The sequence below is a fragment of the Grampus griseus genome (assembly GCF_964374135.1).
Source record: "Grampus griseus genome assembly, chromosome: 5".
In the NCBI taxonomy this organism is placed as follows: Eukaryota; Metazoa; Chordata; class Mammalia; order Artiodactyla; family Delphinidae; genus Grampus; species Grampus griseus.
Window position 1 is genome coordinate 76,896,954 of NC_138998.1, and position 17,657 is coordinate 76,914,610.

The 17,657-nt window shown below is 35.6% G+C and overlaps 1 protein-coding gene across 1 annotated transcript in view; it reads left to right on the top strand.

Annotated features, from left to right (window-relative positions):
- POLQ (DNA polymerase theta) overlaps positions 1–17,657 on the top strand; it is a gene marked incomplete at both ends in the record, with an annotated part of 114,029 nt that overhangs the window by 80,752 nt on the left and 15,620 nt on the right. Inside the window, 6 exons of the mRNA XM_082654665.1 lie at positions 275–468; positions 3,991–4,128; positions 5,368–5,542; positions 8,053–8,179; positions 8,752–8,873; positions 16,266–16,450. Coding sequence (XP_082510791.1) covers positions 275–468; positions 3,991–4,128; positions 5,368–5,542; positions 8,053–8,179; positions 8,752–8,873; positions 16,266–16,450 — 941 coding nt within the window. The remainder of the gene's footprint in view (positions 1–274; positions 469–3,990; positions 4,129–5,367; positions 5,543–8,052; positions 8,180–8,751; positions 8,874–16,265; positions 16,451–17,657) is intronic.

Below are 17,657 nucleotides of genomic sequence, written 5' to 3' on the forward strand. Positions count from 1 at the left end.
ATGCAATCTCTTATAATTCAGACTGTTCATAAGATTGCCTGTTTTACTCTGCATGGACACAGATAGTAATCCAATACTCAAGTGGAAAAGTGGAAAGTACTTTAATACCTTTCACTGATGGTTTGATAATGCTGCTCAAAAGACTGGATCTTGAAGGATCGCTTAGTAGCATCTCTGATTCTCCCAGAAAAATTCTATGTATGTTTAGGTAATCATGCTGATCTAGTCACTTAGCTGGTGAATTAATGTTTTTTGCTTTCTTTTTTTCTTCCAGATGTCTTCTGTAAAGTGGAGATGCCCTCCCAGTACTGCTTGGCCTTGCTAGAACTAAATGGAATCGGCTTTAGTACCGCAGAATGTGAAAGTCAGAAACACATAATGCAAGCCAAACTGGATGCAATTGAGACGCAGGCCTATCAACTAGCTGGCCATAGTTTTTCTTTCACCAGTTCAGATGACATCGCTGAGGTTGTATGATGGGAATAAAAAATTTAGAAAAGTCATTTTTAAAGCAAAAACGTGTGTGTGTGTGTGTGTGTGTGTGTGTATGTTTCATAAGTGTGTTTACCTAAGTACCAAAGATCAGTAAAATAAAACAATCAGTTAACCAGAATACTTTGGAGATAGAATATTCTAACATCTCCTTTGTAAGTTTATACCTATATTTATGAATAGTAAGGTAGTAAAGAAGTATCCTAGAATGTGTGTTCCATAAGGAGATTTGCCTGGAACAGAAGGGGCACCCAGTAAATATTTTTTTATTTTAAAAAATTAACTACCACTATGAGATCCATAGTGGTAGTTGTATAACAGTGTAGGTGTTTCTCCATGAAGTTAGTAATTTCATAAACTCTCACTCCTTCTTCACTGCAAAATTAGATATTTTTCTTAGATGTTAGTGAAAAAGGGATTTTGGGAACGCTCTGCTTTTTTAAACCTACTAATATTTTTATCATCTTAGATAAATTTTGACATAGTTTACTCTTCCCCCCGCCGCCGCCCCTCAAAAGTTGGTGTTCTCTTCCCTCCCCACACTCCATAAAGGGTGGTTGGGTTGTTTTAGAGGAGTTACTGATACAGGGTGGGTGCTTACTCTTGATATCTTTGAAGTTCTATTGTTATCTAGATGTGATTCAGTATTATAGTATATTGGTATTATAGACTTTAAATCCAGACTTCTTGGGTTTGAATGCTACCTGCTCTATTTATTAATTAACTCCATGACCTTGGACCACTTCATTAACTCTATATCTCAGTTTCTTCATCAGTAAAATACCTCATGTTAGAAATACCTCATAGAGTTGTGAGGAATAAGCAATAAATGTAAAACACTTAGAACAGTGCCTATCTCATAGTAAGTGTTGTATAAATATTATATAAAGGGCTTACAAATGCCCCCCCCCACTTTAGCCACAGTTATGCGTTTTTAAAAAATGAGGAACTTTGTTTCTCCTAATCACGTGGTACATTTGTATTGAATTCAGTGGTGTTTTTTGGGGTGTTTTAAAATACTTTCTTTTGATTTCTTTAGTCCACAAGTCCCCAAGCCAGAACCTAGCTCGCTACACCTAAAATTACATGGGGAACTTGTCAAAAATATAGAATCTCTGGATATCAGCACAAGTAGGCTTGGGGCAAAGGCAAGAACCAGTACTCTTGTGATTCAGATGGGTGCAAAGGCATGTGGGCCTTAGGCCTAGACCAAACTCTGGCCTAGAATAAAAGTCCTTTGATATTATTGGCTTGTTCTTAGATCTTCATGTTAAAATGGAAGTTATATTAAAGGTAATCTAACATTTTCATACATTGATTATTTTATCCTTGGTGATTTTAAGTTGAATCTTTCAAATAGGCAAGATGTTACTAATCATCTAGAGCTGCAGTGTTCAATAAAGGAGTCACTAGCCACTTATCTCTGTTTCAGTTTAAATTAACTGAAATTAAATAAAATATATCAATTAAGTTCCTTAGTCATGCTAACCACATTACAAGTGTTCAATAGCCACAGGTGGCTAGTGGCCACTATATTGGACAATACAAATATAGAACAGTTTTATTATTGCAGAAAGTTCTTGGATGGCACTGGTCTTGAGAAGGTATCAGCAAAATATGACTTGCAGGCCAGATCTGGCCTGCCACCTGTTTTTGTAAATAAAGTTTTATTGGAACACAGCTATAGCTGTTCATGTACTTATTGCCTGTGGCTGTTTTCATTCTATAATGGCACAGTTGAAAAGGTGTGACAGACAGTAAAACAAAGCTAAAAATATTTACTGTCTGGCCCTTTGTAGAAAAAGTTTCTGACTCCTGGTCTAGAGGGAAGCATGGGTTAGTAGAAAGAAAAAGGACTTTAGAGTTAGAAGACTTTGGGTTCTAATTCTTAATTCTACTACATTTTGGGCATGCAACTTTGAGCAAGTTTCTCCAACTGTCTAAACTTTGCAGATTTGTCATAAAGTTGTTATAAGGATTGCATGTTAAAGCACCTAGCCTGATGGCTGGCACATAGGAAGTGCTTAATAAATATTAGTGTCTCTTGCTCCCATCCAGTTCAACTCCCTCAGTCACAGATGTGTTAGTTAAGACCTGAAGAGAGAATTTATGTGTGAAGTTTTTATAATTAATTCTGAAGGATTCACCAAAAATGGAAGCTTAAGATAAAACTTGAGATCTTTAAATTGTCTTAATTATGATAGGTCTTCCTTCCTGGGGTTGTCGATTTATTGTTATTGTAATAATGTTTCATTTTTTCTATTCAGTTATTTTCTTCTCTCTTCTCTGCTGTCATTCATTTATATACTCTTTGATAAGTATATTAGAGTTGCCTGATTAAATACCAGCACTTGGTTAAATTTGAATTTCAGATGAACAGTGGACAATATTTTAGTATAAGTATGCTCCATGTCATTCAAATTTGGCTGGGCATCATGTAATTTTATTTGCTAAATATAGCAACCCCAAACCTTATGTGTGCATATGTTCATATCTATATAACACAGTCTTTGGGCAAGTTAGTTATTAACATCCATAGTAAGCCTCAGTAATTTTCATGCCTAGGACCCCACTTATTCACACTACTTAAAACTAAAACCAGATTTTTGTTTCTGTCATCACCACTGTTCTAGGGAAACAGGTATATCTTTACTTCCACCCCTGGCCCAACTTGTAGAAAAAATTCTCATGCAAAGGGTTTCAATTTTTAGAATTATTATTGGGAAAATAATCCAAGGTTCAATAAATCTTACTGAAAGTATATAAATGAATGAGTAGAAAGAGTAGATAGTGTTCTGAATTGCCTAAATTGGAACCCCTCTAACAAGAACTAGTGAGTTTAAGGTATACATGGGATCTTCCCTCTGACCCGCAGCCTGGATCCCTGTTCCGTGTAAGCCTAGTTTCTTCAGTGGGTGCTTACTGGCCACTCTCTAACTTTCATTATTGCTGCATTGGATCAATCACCTTCTCCTGGCTTTTTGCCCAGGGCCTCTCAGGGTCTAGCCTTGTGGTAGTGGAATTAGATGGCTTTTGGGGCCCCTTCCTACTTTAGTGTTCTCTGAGTTTTGTGATCACACAATAGCCACGAAGGCTCCCATGTTTATCCTCTATGGGGCTTAAATGATCAAGCAGCCGCATTGGTCACCACATCAAGGAGTATTTAGGTGAGCTTATAATCAGAGCAACCTAAAGTCGCAATGCCAATAGTTTGTCAGTTGTTCAGCACAGAATATACATTCTTGTATTCTTGACTGTTTAAGAGCCTGGTGTTACTGTTAATCTAATACTGACTAAATTAGGGTATGGACAGCCTACTTGATGTAAGATTTTATTGCCATTATTTATTAAATGTGATAATTCCAAATTGTCCAAAAATATTCTTACAATCCATGTTGAAATGTGTAGAATCTTTTCTCGAATAACTTTTTAAAATGTTTTCTGAATGATAATACTTGTGATTTGATTCTTGACTAAAGAAGCATTAATTTCTTGCAGGTTTTATTTTTGGAATTGAAGTTGCCACCAAATGGAGAAAGAAAACACCAAGGCAGCAAGAAAACTTTGGGTTCTACCAGAAGAGGGAATGATGATGGATGGAAGCTAAGGCTGGGAAAACAGTTCAGCACTAGTAAGGTGCTCTTTGGGGCAGTCACAGGGCAGAATCTGAACTACTTTTAGCATTTTGGTGTCCTGAAAGAATGCTGATGAAATCAAGATCCAATGTAGTACACCATTTGAACTTATCCAGACAAAAACAAATTGGTTTTTTGTTCAGCTGCCCACAAACACTATGGAAACATTCCAGCATGGAAAATCTGGATCATAATCTGAGTTAGCAATTGTGTCCTTCCTATCATTAAAACAGTGTAAAGGTTTGTAAATTCAGACCTATATAGACATTAATTATTGATATGCACTACTCTTGGACTTCTAGTATAATATAATTTCTGTCGTTATATGAACATGAACAGAAAGGTATGGAAGAATTTAAAAAATAAAAAGACAGTCAATATAAATAAAATTTTGTTTTTTTCAATTTCAGAGCAAAATAGTAAGTTTTCCATGCATTTGTTTTGAGAATCTAATCTGTTAATTTCAAAGTCAAATTGAATCACAACCCTTGGAAACTGTATACATGGGACAAAAGAGAGAAAGCCTTAATTTTATATTTTTACTGAATGAATTATCAATGGAAAATAAGGATAGAAAGTACAGCCACAACAGCCATGGAGAGAGCAGTCCAAGTTGCCATTCTGTAGAATTTTGACCATAATATTATTAATTATGACTTGCCTGCCCCGGGGAAGTTTCCACAGCTTCATTCTGTAGCAAAACTTTTTATTTAATCGCATTGGCCCTTTTACCCTACAAGTTTTTGTTCCTTAAAGGTTCATTGAATGTCTGTAGCATGGAAAATTCAAAGTTTTAAAAATAAATTTCCTTGATACAAAGACCATGAAAGTATTATGGCAAAAAGAAGGAAAAAAAAAAGACTGGGAAACTTACAATCACATGAGCAATGGAGGAGGAAAATATAAAGGAAAGAGATGATGTAAACAATTGGGTGGGGTGTGGGGAAGCAGCTGTTTTACTAAGTTGACATCTCATTGATTTTTTTTTTTAATAGTAGATGTAAATTGACATTACTCAACATTAACATGTTTACATTTTATAATCTATAGTTATTATAGATTTATCATTATGGTGATTTCCAAAAAACCCAAATAGTAATTTTATAATAGTAAAGTTGAGTTTAGATACAGGAGTTATCAAATTTAGTTTTGAGATTATATTGTTTACTTAAAAGAGATTCTAGTTTGCTATGGAATTTGGACAAGAATCTGATCCTACTTTATTATAATTCTTTGGCAGGATGTTTTAAATAAATTAAGGGCATTACATCCTTTACCAGGCTTGATATTAGAGTGGAGAAGAATCACTAATGCTATTACCAAAGTGGTCTTTCCCCTGCAGCGGGAAAAACGTCTGAATCCTTTCCTTGGAATGGAAAGAATCTATCCTGTATCACAATCACACACTGCTACAGGTAATGAGAAATCTTAAATATGGATAATATCCAGTTTTGCAAAAAAAAATTCATATGTAATATTTGCTTATGTAATAAGCAAATAATAATATTTTAATATAATATAATAATAATAATATAATATTTGCATATGTAATATTTGCTTATGACGACCAAGGAATTCGAATGTTGATCATTGGGTTCAGTGAAGTTCTATAAACATTTATGAAACGCATACTACATCCAAAGCATAGGTGAATATCAGGTAGATAAAGAGATGAAATTTAATAAGATAACAGTTCCTGCTTTCAAGTACTGTATAGAGTAACTTGGATGTCTGAGCTTGGATGAGAGTATGGCCAGGAATTAAATATTTATTTGAGTCAGTGATCTTATCTAATTTCAGTCACAGCCCTATTCTGAATCTCTTAAGAGTCTCTCCAAGTTGAATCTAAGTAGGCCTGTGCAGTAATAAGGGAGTGTCTTACTTTACTCAATCGGAAAAGAAAGCTGTAGAGTCCTTTGCATGTCTTTTGGCCCTCTTGGGATCAGTATGCATGTAATCTCATGAAGAAAAAAAAGCATTCTTTTTCTAGGTAGTGCACAGCTTCACATATTTGTCAAATGCAATGTGCAGTGGAAGAAAGGGCAGCATTAACTCCTTCATAGAGGGGGCATTTTAGTTTGGTGGTATAGAATGTGGACTTTGATATCACATTTTCACAAGGTTTGAATCTTGGTGCTGAGAATCTTTAGACAAGGTACTTAACCTTTCAGTACCCAAGTTTCCAAATGTATAAAACAAGATAATAACAGTCCTACCTCACTGGGTCATCCTGAGGATTAAATAGGTCAGTACATGTAAAGTGTTTAGAATGATGCGTGGTACATTATCAGTTGTTGCTGTTATTGAGGATGGGGGCACCGTGAGGAGCTGCTTTTCTCTTTGCTTGCTTAGTCTCTGTTCTAAACAATTCCTCTTCCTTCTCCCTATTTAGGTAACCTCTTGGTGCTTCTTGCCTATTTCTTGCCCTGTTTTAAGTTTCATTTTGAAACGTATGCTAATGTGTAAACTTATGTAAAATAAATCCTTGTTGGTGAAAAAACAATCAACCTAGAGTTTTCAAAGCTTTTGCACATTTATTTGTTGCTTATAAAGCAGAAAGTCATCAATTCCTTGTTGTTTTCCTGATTGTTTTTCATTATACTATGCCTACATTTAAAGAATATTTTAGAAATACAAGCTTACCTAAGTATAGTAAAGCCCTTTCATTATTAGAATTAATCTTCATGAAGCTATATTCATGTTTTGTAATTTACTTTTGCCATTTTATTTGTCTACCAGTGTTACCTCATTAATTCAAACACTAGACCTGAATATTAAGTATTGATATTATCATAGAAGAGAAGACAGTGTGCTGAGGCAGAAAGAGACTTGGATTCTTTCCTGTGCTATTTGTTAGCTTTATAAAATGGATTAGGCCATTTAATGCTAATAAGTGTAATAATATCTACCATTAATTGAACACTAATTTTTGCTAAAATCAAAATAACGAGGATATAGTGTCAGGAGTTTATTCAGAAAAACAGTATCTGAGATACTTAAGATCTCTGATTCATCTAAAGAAGATGGAATTACATACAGTAGCTAGTAGAGAGCCTGTTAGAATGAAGAGTGTCATAAAACAGAGGATTTTTTGGTCACTATATGTGTATGATAAAAACTGCAGTAGCAGTCAGTTACCCGAACTTTTTGAACAACACCTGTGTGTTTTTGAAAAATTCATCCAATAAATAAATAAAATGTAAAATATTTGGGGGAAATTAAAGGCCATAAGCATTAAAACAAATAGCTTTCTGTTTCCTAGAAAATGTACTAGCCACCTGATTCTAGTTTCTAGTCATGTCAGTGCTACCTACCATTGATTCTTGTGATAAGTGATGAGGAGGAGGAGGAAAACTGGCCAGGTGATATCTAGAAAGTAACGTTCTAGTCACCATCTCTCACTACTACTCCATCTCCTGCATCCTGTGGCCTAACTCCTGTGGCCCCAGTTGTTCTGTTCAGCACTCAGTTGCTCTTCTGCTTCAGATCCTCTTTTCTGTATCTTGTTTGTTCCTGGCTTTTAAAGGCTTCGACAGTCATTTCTCCTAAGATCCATTTGATTTGTCTTTTACTCATTTGTATAACTGCTAGCATTTTATAGTGCTAACTTCTGGTACTCATTTTAGCGTAGAAATAGTATGATTTATCATATTCTTATCATGGGATTGTTTCTGTAGAACGAGGTTAATTATAAAACACTGTATTGTAGCTGATTCATATATTCACTTATATCACGATTGGTCTTGTACTTGTTATTTTTAGACACATGAACATAATAAAGTGTATATCATTTAAATTTAGTTTAACAATAACAGAGCATGCATTTTTAGGATAATTCAGAAATGGTATTCGTGTTAAAGTAAATGTCAGATTTCCCCTCTTCCCTTCCCCCCCAATTTTATGTCTTCATTCTGCTTGATTTTAGGACGAATAACCTTTATAGAACCAAATATTCAGAATGTACCAAGAGATTTTGAGATCAAAATGCCAACACTAGTAGAGGAAAGCCCACCTTCTCAAGCCCTAGGCAAAGGCCTACTTCCTATGGGCAGGTAGACTCTATTTCTCTTTATTTGGGTTAATATACTTCTGGGAGTATGAATGGCTCAAAAATAGCCTATTGGACAAATAATGAAATCAGTTTAATTTTCTGTTCCAGGCATACACATTTCTATTCTATTTCAAATCCTGAGTCTGTCTATAAAGAAGCTAGTTGATGGCAAAAAGCTGAAAATCTGGGTCACTAATTAAATCAACCAGCACTATATGCTTAAGTCAAAAACTAAAGGGACAAGTTTAGCAGTGTCTGGAACATCCCCCTTCCTGCCCTCTTCATATGCTCACAAAAGGAAGAAAAAGCACAGATCATTTATATTAGATATGGTCAATGAGATTTACTGAATTGAGTGAAGCAGTTTGTGGGAAAGGTTATTACAGAAATACCTTCCTGTTTAATTGAAGGTTTGCTGAACGAGGTCTAGTATATTTGTTAAGCTTTAAAGTGTGTTTCAAATAAGGTTTTTAAATTTCTTAGATGGAAATATTGACTTACTGAAAAACTCAGACCATTTTCATATATTTAAGACTACTTCATGTCCAGCTGATGATGTTTTTCGCACAACAGAGGAGGAAAAAAGAAGGGTTGTGGCCTGAACCCCAGGCACCAGGCAAAGATGGAGGAGAGAGCCTCAGACAGAGGAATGCCGTTTTCAGTTAGCATGAGACATGCCTTTGTGCCTTTCCCAGGTAAGGTGACCGATGATAGTTTTTGAGCTTCTTTTTGCTGTGGGAATGGTTTTCAAAGCACTGATAAAGCCTGATTTATGAATAAGACTCAGAAGAATACATTAGTTTCTCCATCTTTCCTCTCTTTGGTGGAGCCTGTTTTTCCCCTTCATGTTGCCAGGTTTATAACAGTCAGTCATTATTGTCTTCATGATCTGCTCTGTGGGAAACCTCTGTGCTGTTTGCTCAGCATCCTGCTGAAATCATGTAATCCTGGGTCATTGTAAACCTTTTTGCAAAATCCAGTGAATTTTGTTAGTTGTCATCCTCTTTGACTTCCCTATAGCATTTGTCACTCTGTTAACCCTCTCTTTCCTCAATTTCTCTCCCCCCCGACCTCTAAGGGCACAATTTTTTTTTTTGGTCTCTTTCTAACTTGTTTTGCTCTTTTGTTTCTTCTCCAGTTCTCCCCACTGCTGCTTCCTATTGCAGGGGGTAACCCTCAAGGCTATCTTACTTCTGTCTGACCTTTCCTCAGTACTCGTCATCAAAACATTTGGAAGTCATGATCTATCTCCCAGATCATCCCTATTATTTGTATACATATTTGCTCTTTTTGCCACCTGGCAGCTCTGGGTGAGTGCAGTTAACCAGCTGAATTTATTTGAATTCTGTCAGAAATTTATATTCCAAGGGTGAATTCAGGTCTATGATAGTATAACCCATTTGGCAGTTTTCAGCTTTGCTTTTTAAATATGAACTACCAGCATTTTACCATTGTAACTATATTTAAGTATTCAGTTCTGTGGCATTAAGTACATTCATTCACATTGTGGTGCAGCCATTACCACCATCCATCTCCAGAACTTTTTATCATCCCCACCTGAAACTCTGTACCCATTAAATATAACTGTCCCCCGGGATTCCCACAGCACCTGGCAACCACCATTCTATTTTCTGTCCCTATAAATTTGACCACTCGAGATCATATAATATTTGTACTATTGTGCCTGGCTTATTTCACGTAGCATAATGTCTTCAGGGTTTATTCATGTTGTAGCAATTGTGTCAGAATTTCTTTCTTTTTTAAGGCCAAATAATATTTCATGATATTTATTTATTCTTACCTAAATAATAAAACTGTGTTTAACACAACAATATTTTATACTGATTTTGTTTAAAATTTTAAAATTAATTTAAATTAAATGTATATGGATTTAACCTGAAAATTTCTGCCATTTAAATGTACTGTTTAGTTAACTATCTAAAATAACTATTGATGGGGTTTATCCCAGGAATGCAAGGATTCTTCAATATATGCAAATCAATCAATGTGGTAAACCATATTAACAAATTGAAGGAGAAAAACCATATGATCATCTCAACAGATGCAGAAAAAGTTTTCGACAAAATTCAACACCCATTTATGATAAAAACCCTCCAGAAAGTAGACATAGAGGGAACTTACCTCAACATAATAAAGGCCATATATGACAAACCTACAGCCAACATCGTTCTCAGTGATGAAAAACTGAAAGCATTTCCACTAAGATCAGGAACAAGACAAGGTTGTCCACTCTCACCACTATTATTCAACATAGTTTTGGAAGTTTTAGCCACAGCAATCAGAGAAGAAAAAGAAAGAAAAGGAATCCAAATCGGGAAAGAAGATGTAAAGCTGTCACTGTTTGCAGATGACATGATACATAGAATCCTAAAGATGCCACCAGAAAACTACTAGAGCTAATCAATGAATTTGGTAAAGTAGTAGGATACAACGTTAATGCACAGAAATCTCTTGCATTCCTATACACTAATGATGAAAAATCTGGAAGAGAAATTAAGGAAACACTCCCATTTACCACTGCAACAAAAAGAATAAAATATCTAGGAATAAACCTACCTAAGGAGGCAAAAGACCTGTATACAGTAAACTATAAGACACTGATGAAAGAAATTAAAGGTGATACAAATAGATGGAGAGATATACCATGTTCTTGGATTGGAAGAATCAACATTGTCAAAATGACTATACTACCCAAAACAATCTACAGATTCAGTGCAATCCCTATCAAACTACCAATGACATTTTTCACAGAACTAGAACAAAAAATTTCACAATTTGTATGAAAACACAAAAGACCCCAAATAGCCAAAGCAATTTTGAGAAAGAAAAATGGAGCTGGGGGAATCAGGCTCCCAGACTTCAGACTATACTACAAAGCTACAGTAATCAAGACAGTATGGTACTGGCACAAAAACAGAAATATAGATCAATGGAACAGGATAGAAAGCCCAGAGATAAACCCATGCACATATGGTCACCTTATCTTTGATAAAGGAGGCAGGAATGTACAGTGGAGAAAGGACACCCTCTTCAATAAGTGGTGCTGGGAAAACTGGACAGGTACATATAAAAGTATGAGATTAGAACACTCCCTACCACCATACACAAAAATAAGCTCAAAATGGATTAAAGACCTAAATGTAAGGCCAGAAACTATCAAACTCTTAGAGGAAAACATAGGCAGAACACTCTATAACATAAATCACAGCAAGATCCTTTTTGACCCACCTCCTAGAGAAATGGAAATAAAAATAAACAAATGGGACCTAATAAAAATTAAAAGCTTTTGCACAGCAAAGGAAAGCATAAAGAAGACGAAAAGACAACCCTCAGAATGGGAGGAAATTGCAAATGAAGCAGCTGACGACGGATTAATCTCCAAAATTTACAAGCAGCTCATGTAGCTCAATATCAAAAAAAATAAACAACCCAATCCAAAAATGAGCAGAAGACCTAAATAGACATTTTTCCAAAGAAGATATGCAGATTGCCAACAAACACATGAAAGGATGCTCAATATCATTAATCATTAGAGAAATGCAAATCAAAACTACAATGAGGTATCACCTCACACTGGTCAGAATGGCCATCATCAAGAAATCTACAAACAATAAATGCTGGAGAAAAGGTAACCCTCTTGCACTGTTGGTGGGATTGTAAACTGATACAACCACTATGGAGAACAGTATGGAGGTTCCTTAAAAAACTACAAATAGAACTACCATATGACCCAGCAATCCCACTACTGGGCATATACCCTGAGAAAACCATAATTCAAAAAGAGTCATGTACCACAATGTTCACTGCAGCTCTATTTACAGTAGCCAGGACATGGAAGCAACCTAAGTGTCCATCGACAGATGAATGGATAAAGAAGATGTGGCACATATATACAGTGGAATATTATTCAGCCATAAAAAGAAATGAAATTGAGTTATTTGTAGTGAGGTGGATGGACTTAGAGTTTGTCATACAGAGTGAAGTAAGTCAGAAAGAGAAAAACAAATACTGTATGCTAACACATATATATGGAATCTAAAAAAAAAAGGTTCTGATGAACCTAGGGGCAGGACAAGAATAAAGATGGAAACATAGAGAATAGACTTGAGGACACGGGGAAGGGGAAGTGTAAGCTGGGATGAAGTGAGAGAGTGTCATGGACTTATATATACTACTAAATGTAAGATATGGGACTATATGTATATGTATAGCTGATTCACTTTGTTATAAAGGAGAAATTAACACACCATTGTAAAGCAATTATACTCCAATAAAGATGTTAAAAAAATAAAATAATTCTTGATATATGGTTGGATTTAAGTCTGTTGTCATTTGTATTTTGTTCTATCTGTTCTTTATTCTTTTTTAAAAACTGTAAGTGACTATTTTTGTTATTGTTTTATTTCCTCTATTTTTTTTTTTTTTTTTGCGGTATGCGGGCCTCTCACTGCTGTGGCCTCTCCCGTTGCAGAGCACAGACTCTGGATGCGCAGGTTCAGTGGCCATGGCTCACGGGCCTAGCCGCTCCGTGGCATGTGGGATCTTCCCGTACCGCGGCATGAACCCATGTCCCCTGCATTGGCAGGAGGACTCTCAACCACTGCGCCACCAGGGAAGCCCCTCTATTATCTTTTTAACTCTATATCTTAGATACTTCAGAGTTTACAATATGCATCACATCACAGTCTAGCTTCAAATAATTTTATACCACTTCATCCATAACGTAAGGAGTGTTTTTCCATTTCCCATTTTTTGTAATACGTTTAACTTCTATGATTATTATAAACTTTGCTATGTAGTTTTTTTTTTGTTGTTAACAGTTATGACCTTTCAAAGAAATCAAGAAACAAAAGTGTCTTTTCTGTCTGTTTACTTTTTTACCCTTCCTGGCACTCTTTGTTCTTTGAAGTAGACTCAGGTTTCCATCTGTTATCAATTTTCTTTACCCAGAGTACTTCTTTAAGGTTTTTTTTGTAGTGCAGTTCTACTGACAGTGATTTCTCTTAGCATTTCCATGTCTAAATTTCTCTATTTTATCCTCACTTTTGTAAGATTTTTTTATTTGACATAGATTTATGGGTTTATAGTCCTTCTCTTTTAGCACTTTAAATATATATTTCCATTAGCTTATGGTTTGCATTATTTCTGATGAGAAGTACACCACTATTTTTCTTGCTATTCTTCCAAGCATAATATATTTTTTCCCAGGATGCTTTTTTGATTTTTTAAATTTGTTATTCAGTTTTAGCAATTTGATTTGGGTGTGAGTCTCTGGGTGGTTTTTTATGCTTTACTATTTGGGCTTTTGAGTTTGCTGAATTTCCTGAGTCCACTTAGGTTTTTTTTTTCTTGCTTCTTCTTAATCTATGTGCTTATATTTTTCATTAGATTTGGAACATTTTCAACCATTATTTCTTATAATATTTTTGTCCATATTTTGCCCTTTTTTCCTATTACTCCAAATATACATGTGTAATACCACTTAGTATAGTCCCACAGATCACTGAAACTTTTTTTCTTTTCTTCTTTATTCCCCTCTCTTCATTTTTTTAAACTCTGTACTGCAATGGATATTTTCTACTGACTGTTTTAATGTTCACTGATCTTTTTTTCTACAGTGTCTAAATGCTGTTATATCCTTTTAGTGAATTTTGCATTTCAGATATTGTATTTTCAGTTTTAGAATTTTAAGTTTTTGTATAGTTTTCATTACTTTATTGTAATTCACTATTTGTCCCATCATTATTTTTATATGTCTTTAAATTCCTGAACATATTAAAATTCCATCATCTCTGTAATTTCTGAGTCATTTTTCTATTGACTGAATTTTCTCCTGGTCAGAGTTACATTTTCCTGGTTCTTCATATGTCTAGTATTTTTTTTATTGTATGCTGAACATTATGGTTACTACATTGTTAACTCTTTGGATTTTGTAGTCTTCATTTATAGCGTTTTCTTCTGGCAGGCAGTTAATTTACTTTCACATCAGCTTGATCATTTTGAGTCTTTTAAGCTTTGTGAGCAGACGTTTAGAGTAGCCTTTACTCTAGGGCTAGATTAACCATCATTGTAAAGTTTGGCCTTACTGCGGTCTCTACTTTGTGCTCAAGTTGTTCAGCAGGATTTCTCCACTCAGTCTGGTCAGAGCTTGAACATCTTTCAACATTCAAGAGTATGTTGTTCAAGTAGTTCAGCTGATAGCTGAACTTTGATAATAGCTATTTCTTTAGTGTTTGTTCTTTGTCTGGTTCTCTGAACTTTCTCCCTGCACAGTTTAGTATTTGGTCAAAAATCCAAAGGGATTACTGTGCATATTTCTGGTGATCCTTTTATGCAAAGTTCCTTTCTCTCCAAATTTCACAAGTTGTAGCAGCCTCAGCAGGCCCAAATTACACTTTCTTCTTCCAGCTCAGAGACCACAGTGCTTTGTTTCACCTCTTTCCCTGCGCTGCCTCCATTCAGAAACTTGAGACAGTTGCATGGCTCCTCTTATCTCCCCTCTCCTTCCCCTTTCTCAGGGATTGTAGTCCTGCATTGCCTATTGTCCAACATCTGAAAATTGTTATTTCATATAGTTTGTCCAGTTTTATTTTGTTTAGGGCAGAAAGGCCGTAAAAGTTGTGGTCATTTGTTTCAAATCAGTATTTATATATTTTTGAATTGGTTATTCGTTCACATAGTTCAGAAATCAAAATATTTAAAAGGTATATATTGAGAAACTTTGCTTCCTTCCCTGTCCTAGCTACCCTGTTATGTATAACTCTTATAGTTAATTACATATTTGAGTTTCTTATATATCCTTCCAGTATTTCTTTATACAGATACAAGCAAATATGAATATGTACTATTTTCTTCCTCTGTTCTTACACAAGCATAAGCATTCTGTATACACTGTTGTTTGCTTTGTTTTTTTGTTTAATATTTTTATGCTGAAGACTTGTGATTATCAGTAAAGAAATTTGAACGTAAGCCAGTTTAATTTGTATGCAGATAATCTTTGCAGCAGCCTGTGGGCTTGTTTACTGAGTCACAGAGTTAAAAGCCTGTTTAATTTTGATGGATATTGTCAAATTGCCATCTAATGGGACACAGTTACCATTTACTTCCAAGTAACAATGTATGAGTGTTTTCTTTCTCCACAGCCTTGCCACAGAATGTGCCATCCAACCTCTGGATTTTTACAAGTAGAAAAGAATTGTTTCTTGTTATAGAGTTAATTTGCATTTCTTTTATTGTGAATGAAGTTAAGCATTCTTTAATAGGTTTAAGATTCTTTTGTTTTTATTAGTTCTGTGAATTGCTTGTTTATATTTTGTTCTTGATTTATAGCACCTCTTTTATACAATATAACAGTGAGTCCTTTGTGATATCAGTTGCAAATATTTTTCTACTTTTTCTTTAACTATGCTTTTGCTTGTTCTATTTTGTTTTTGCCATGCTTATCCAGTCATTCCTAGTCCATAGATAAATTATTTGAATCCTCTTAATTATTTGAATACTCTTTTTCACATACAGGCCACTTGACCTTTTTTTGTTGAGCAAGTTTATTTTCAAAGCAGAGCACACATTTCTCTCCATACCCCTTAAAATGTCAGCACACATTAGAAACCAGTTTCTTGATTCACTCATTCATTCATTCCTTCAACAACCATTTGTTAAGGACCTATTAGGTACCAGGAATTGTGCATTTCTGTAGAATGCAAAGGAAGATTATCTCCCATCCCTAATGGCTCAGTGTTACGTGGGAGAGGCATGAAAGAACCATTTTAGATTATGTATCAGTGCTATAGGAACACTGAGGAAAGCACTACCACAGTGGTTAACGGGCAGAGGTCAAGGGTGGCTTTACATATATTACATATCCTTGAAAGCTAAGCAAAAAATTTTTATATGTTACAGAGCTGAATTGCATCATATTAAGAGCAAGGTTTTAGCTTTTTTTGATTTGAGCTTTTTTACATGATCTCACGGTTGTATGTTGGAACTAAATTTCTGTCATCCTGCTCAGTGTTATAAAACTTAGTTTTGTCTTTGTACCGACTTTTCTAAAATCATTTCTGTTTCAGGTGGTTTAATATTAGCTGCTGATTACTCTCAACTTGAGCTGAGGATCTTAGCTCATTTATCCCACGATCATCGTCTCATTCAAGTACTAAACACTGGAGCTGATGTTTTCAGGAGTATTGCAGCTGAATGGAAGATGATTGAGCCAGAGTCTGTTGGGGATGATCTGAGGCAACAAGCAAAACAGGTGGTCTTTACTGAACATGTTTAACATAAATGAGGAGAATTTTTATGATTTAAAAAAAAATTTTTTAACTATCTCAATCATTTGTGGTTGAGGAGTGATTTCTCCCTCTTTGGATTTTTCACAACGTTCACCTGAGCCTGTCTCATGGTATTCATATTTTCCTTTGTAGAGTCAATAGAAAGAATCAGGTAGAGTTAGTCCAAGCCTACTTAGTTCTGGGAAATCTATATGCATTAGTGGTAGATATTGTGGTGGTGGTGGTAGATATTGTGTGTGTGTGTGTGTGTGTGTGTGTGTGTGTGTGTGTGTGTATTTTTAAAATCTCTTTCTAGTCTGTAAGCACACAAATATTTATCTTTTTATATTCACACGCATTGAGCCATGGTGCCTTTTATAGAAGGATGCTCTCTGAATGTTTGTTGAAAAATAAATATTGCTGAGCTGCGGATTATAATCAGTAACTATTAGCTTTTTAGTTATTTTAAGATTTATTTATTATTATTTTTTAAAATAGATTTTATTTATTTATTTTTGGCTGTGTTGGGTCTTTGTTGCTGCTCACGGGCTTTCTCTAGTTGCAGTGAGCGGGGGCTACTCTGTTGCGGTGCACGGACTTCTCATTGCAGAGGCTTCTCTTGTTGCGGAGCACGGGCTCTAGGCGCGCAGGCTTCAGTAGTTGTGGCACACTGGCTCTGTAGTTGTGGCTCACGGGCTCTAGAGCACAGGCTTGGTAGTTGTGGCGCACGGGCTTAGTTGCTCCGCGGCATGTGGGATCTTCACAGACCAGTGATCGAATCCGTGTCCCCTGTATTGGCAGGCAGATTCTTAACCACTGTGCCACCAGGGAAACCCAGCTTTTTAGTTTTTTGAGGCCATTAGTTAGCTAATCTGCCTGTAAAACTTCATACTGCCCTTGGACTTTTCACATGGGCCCATATTAGTTCCTACTCCTGGATGACTGTTGGGCACAGGGAAAATCAAAGGCCACATTCACACTGTTCCCTGGCCTAGATTAACAACTGATACTTGTTTATCACATGACCTGTGGGAAATCTGATGCCCTTTTCAAGAGAGCAGGATTGTTGGCTGAGGTAAAGGCACACCACCTCTAAGATCCTGCTTTACTAGTTTTACATTTGCACTTCTTGTTACTCACAGCTGTGATTCTTGACTGGCTCATTAGGCATGAAACACTTCCTCTCACCAC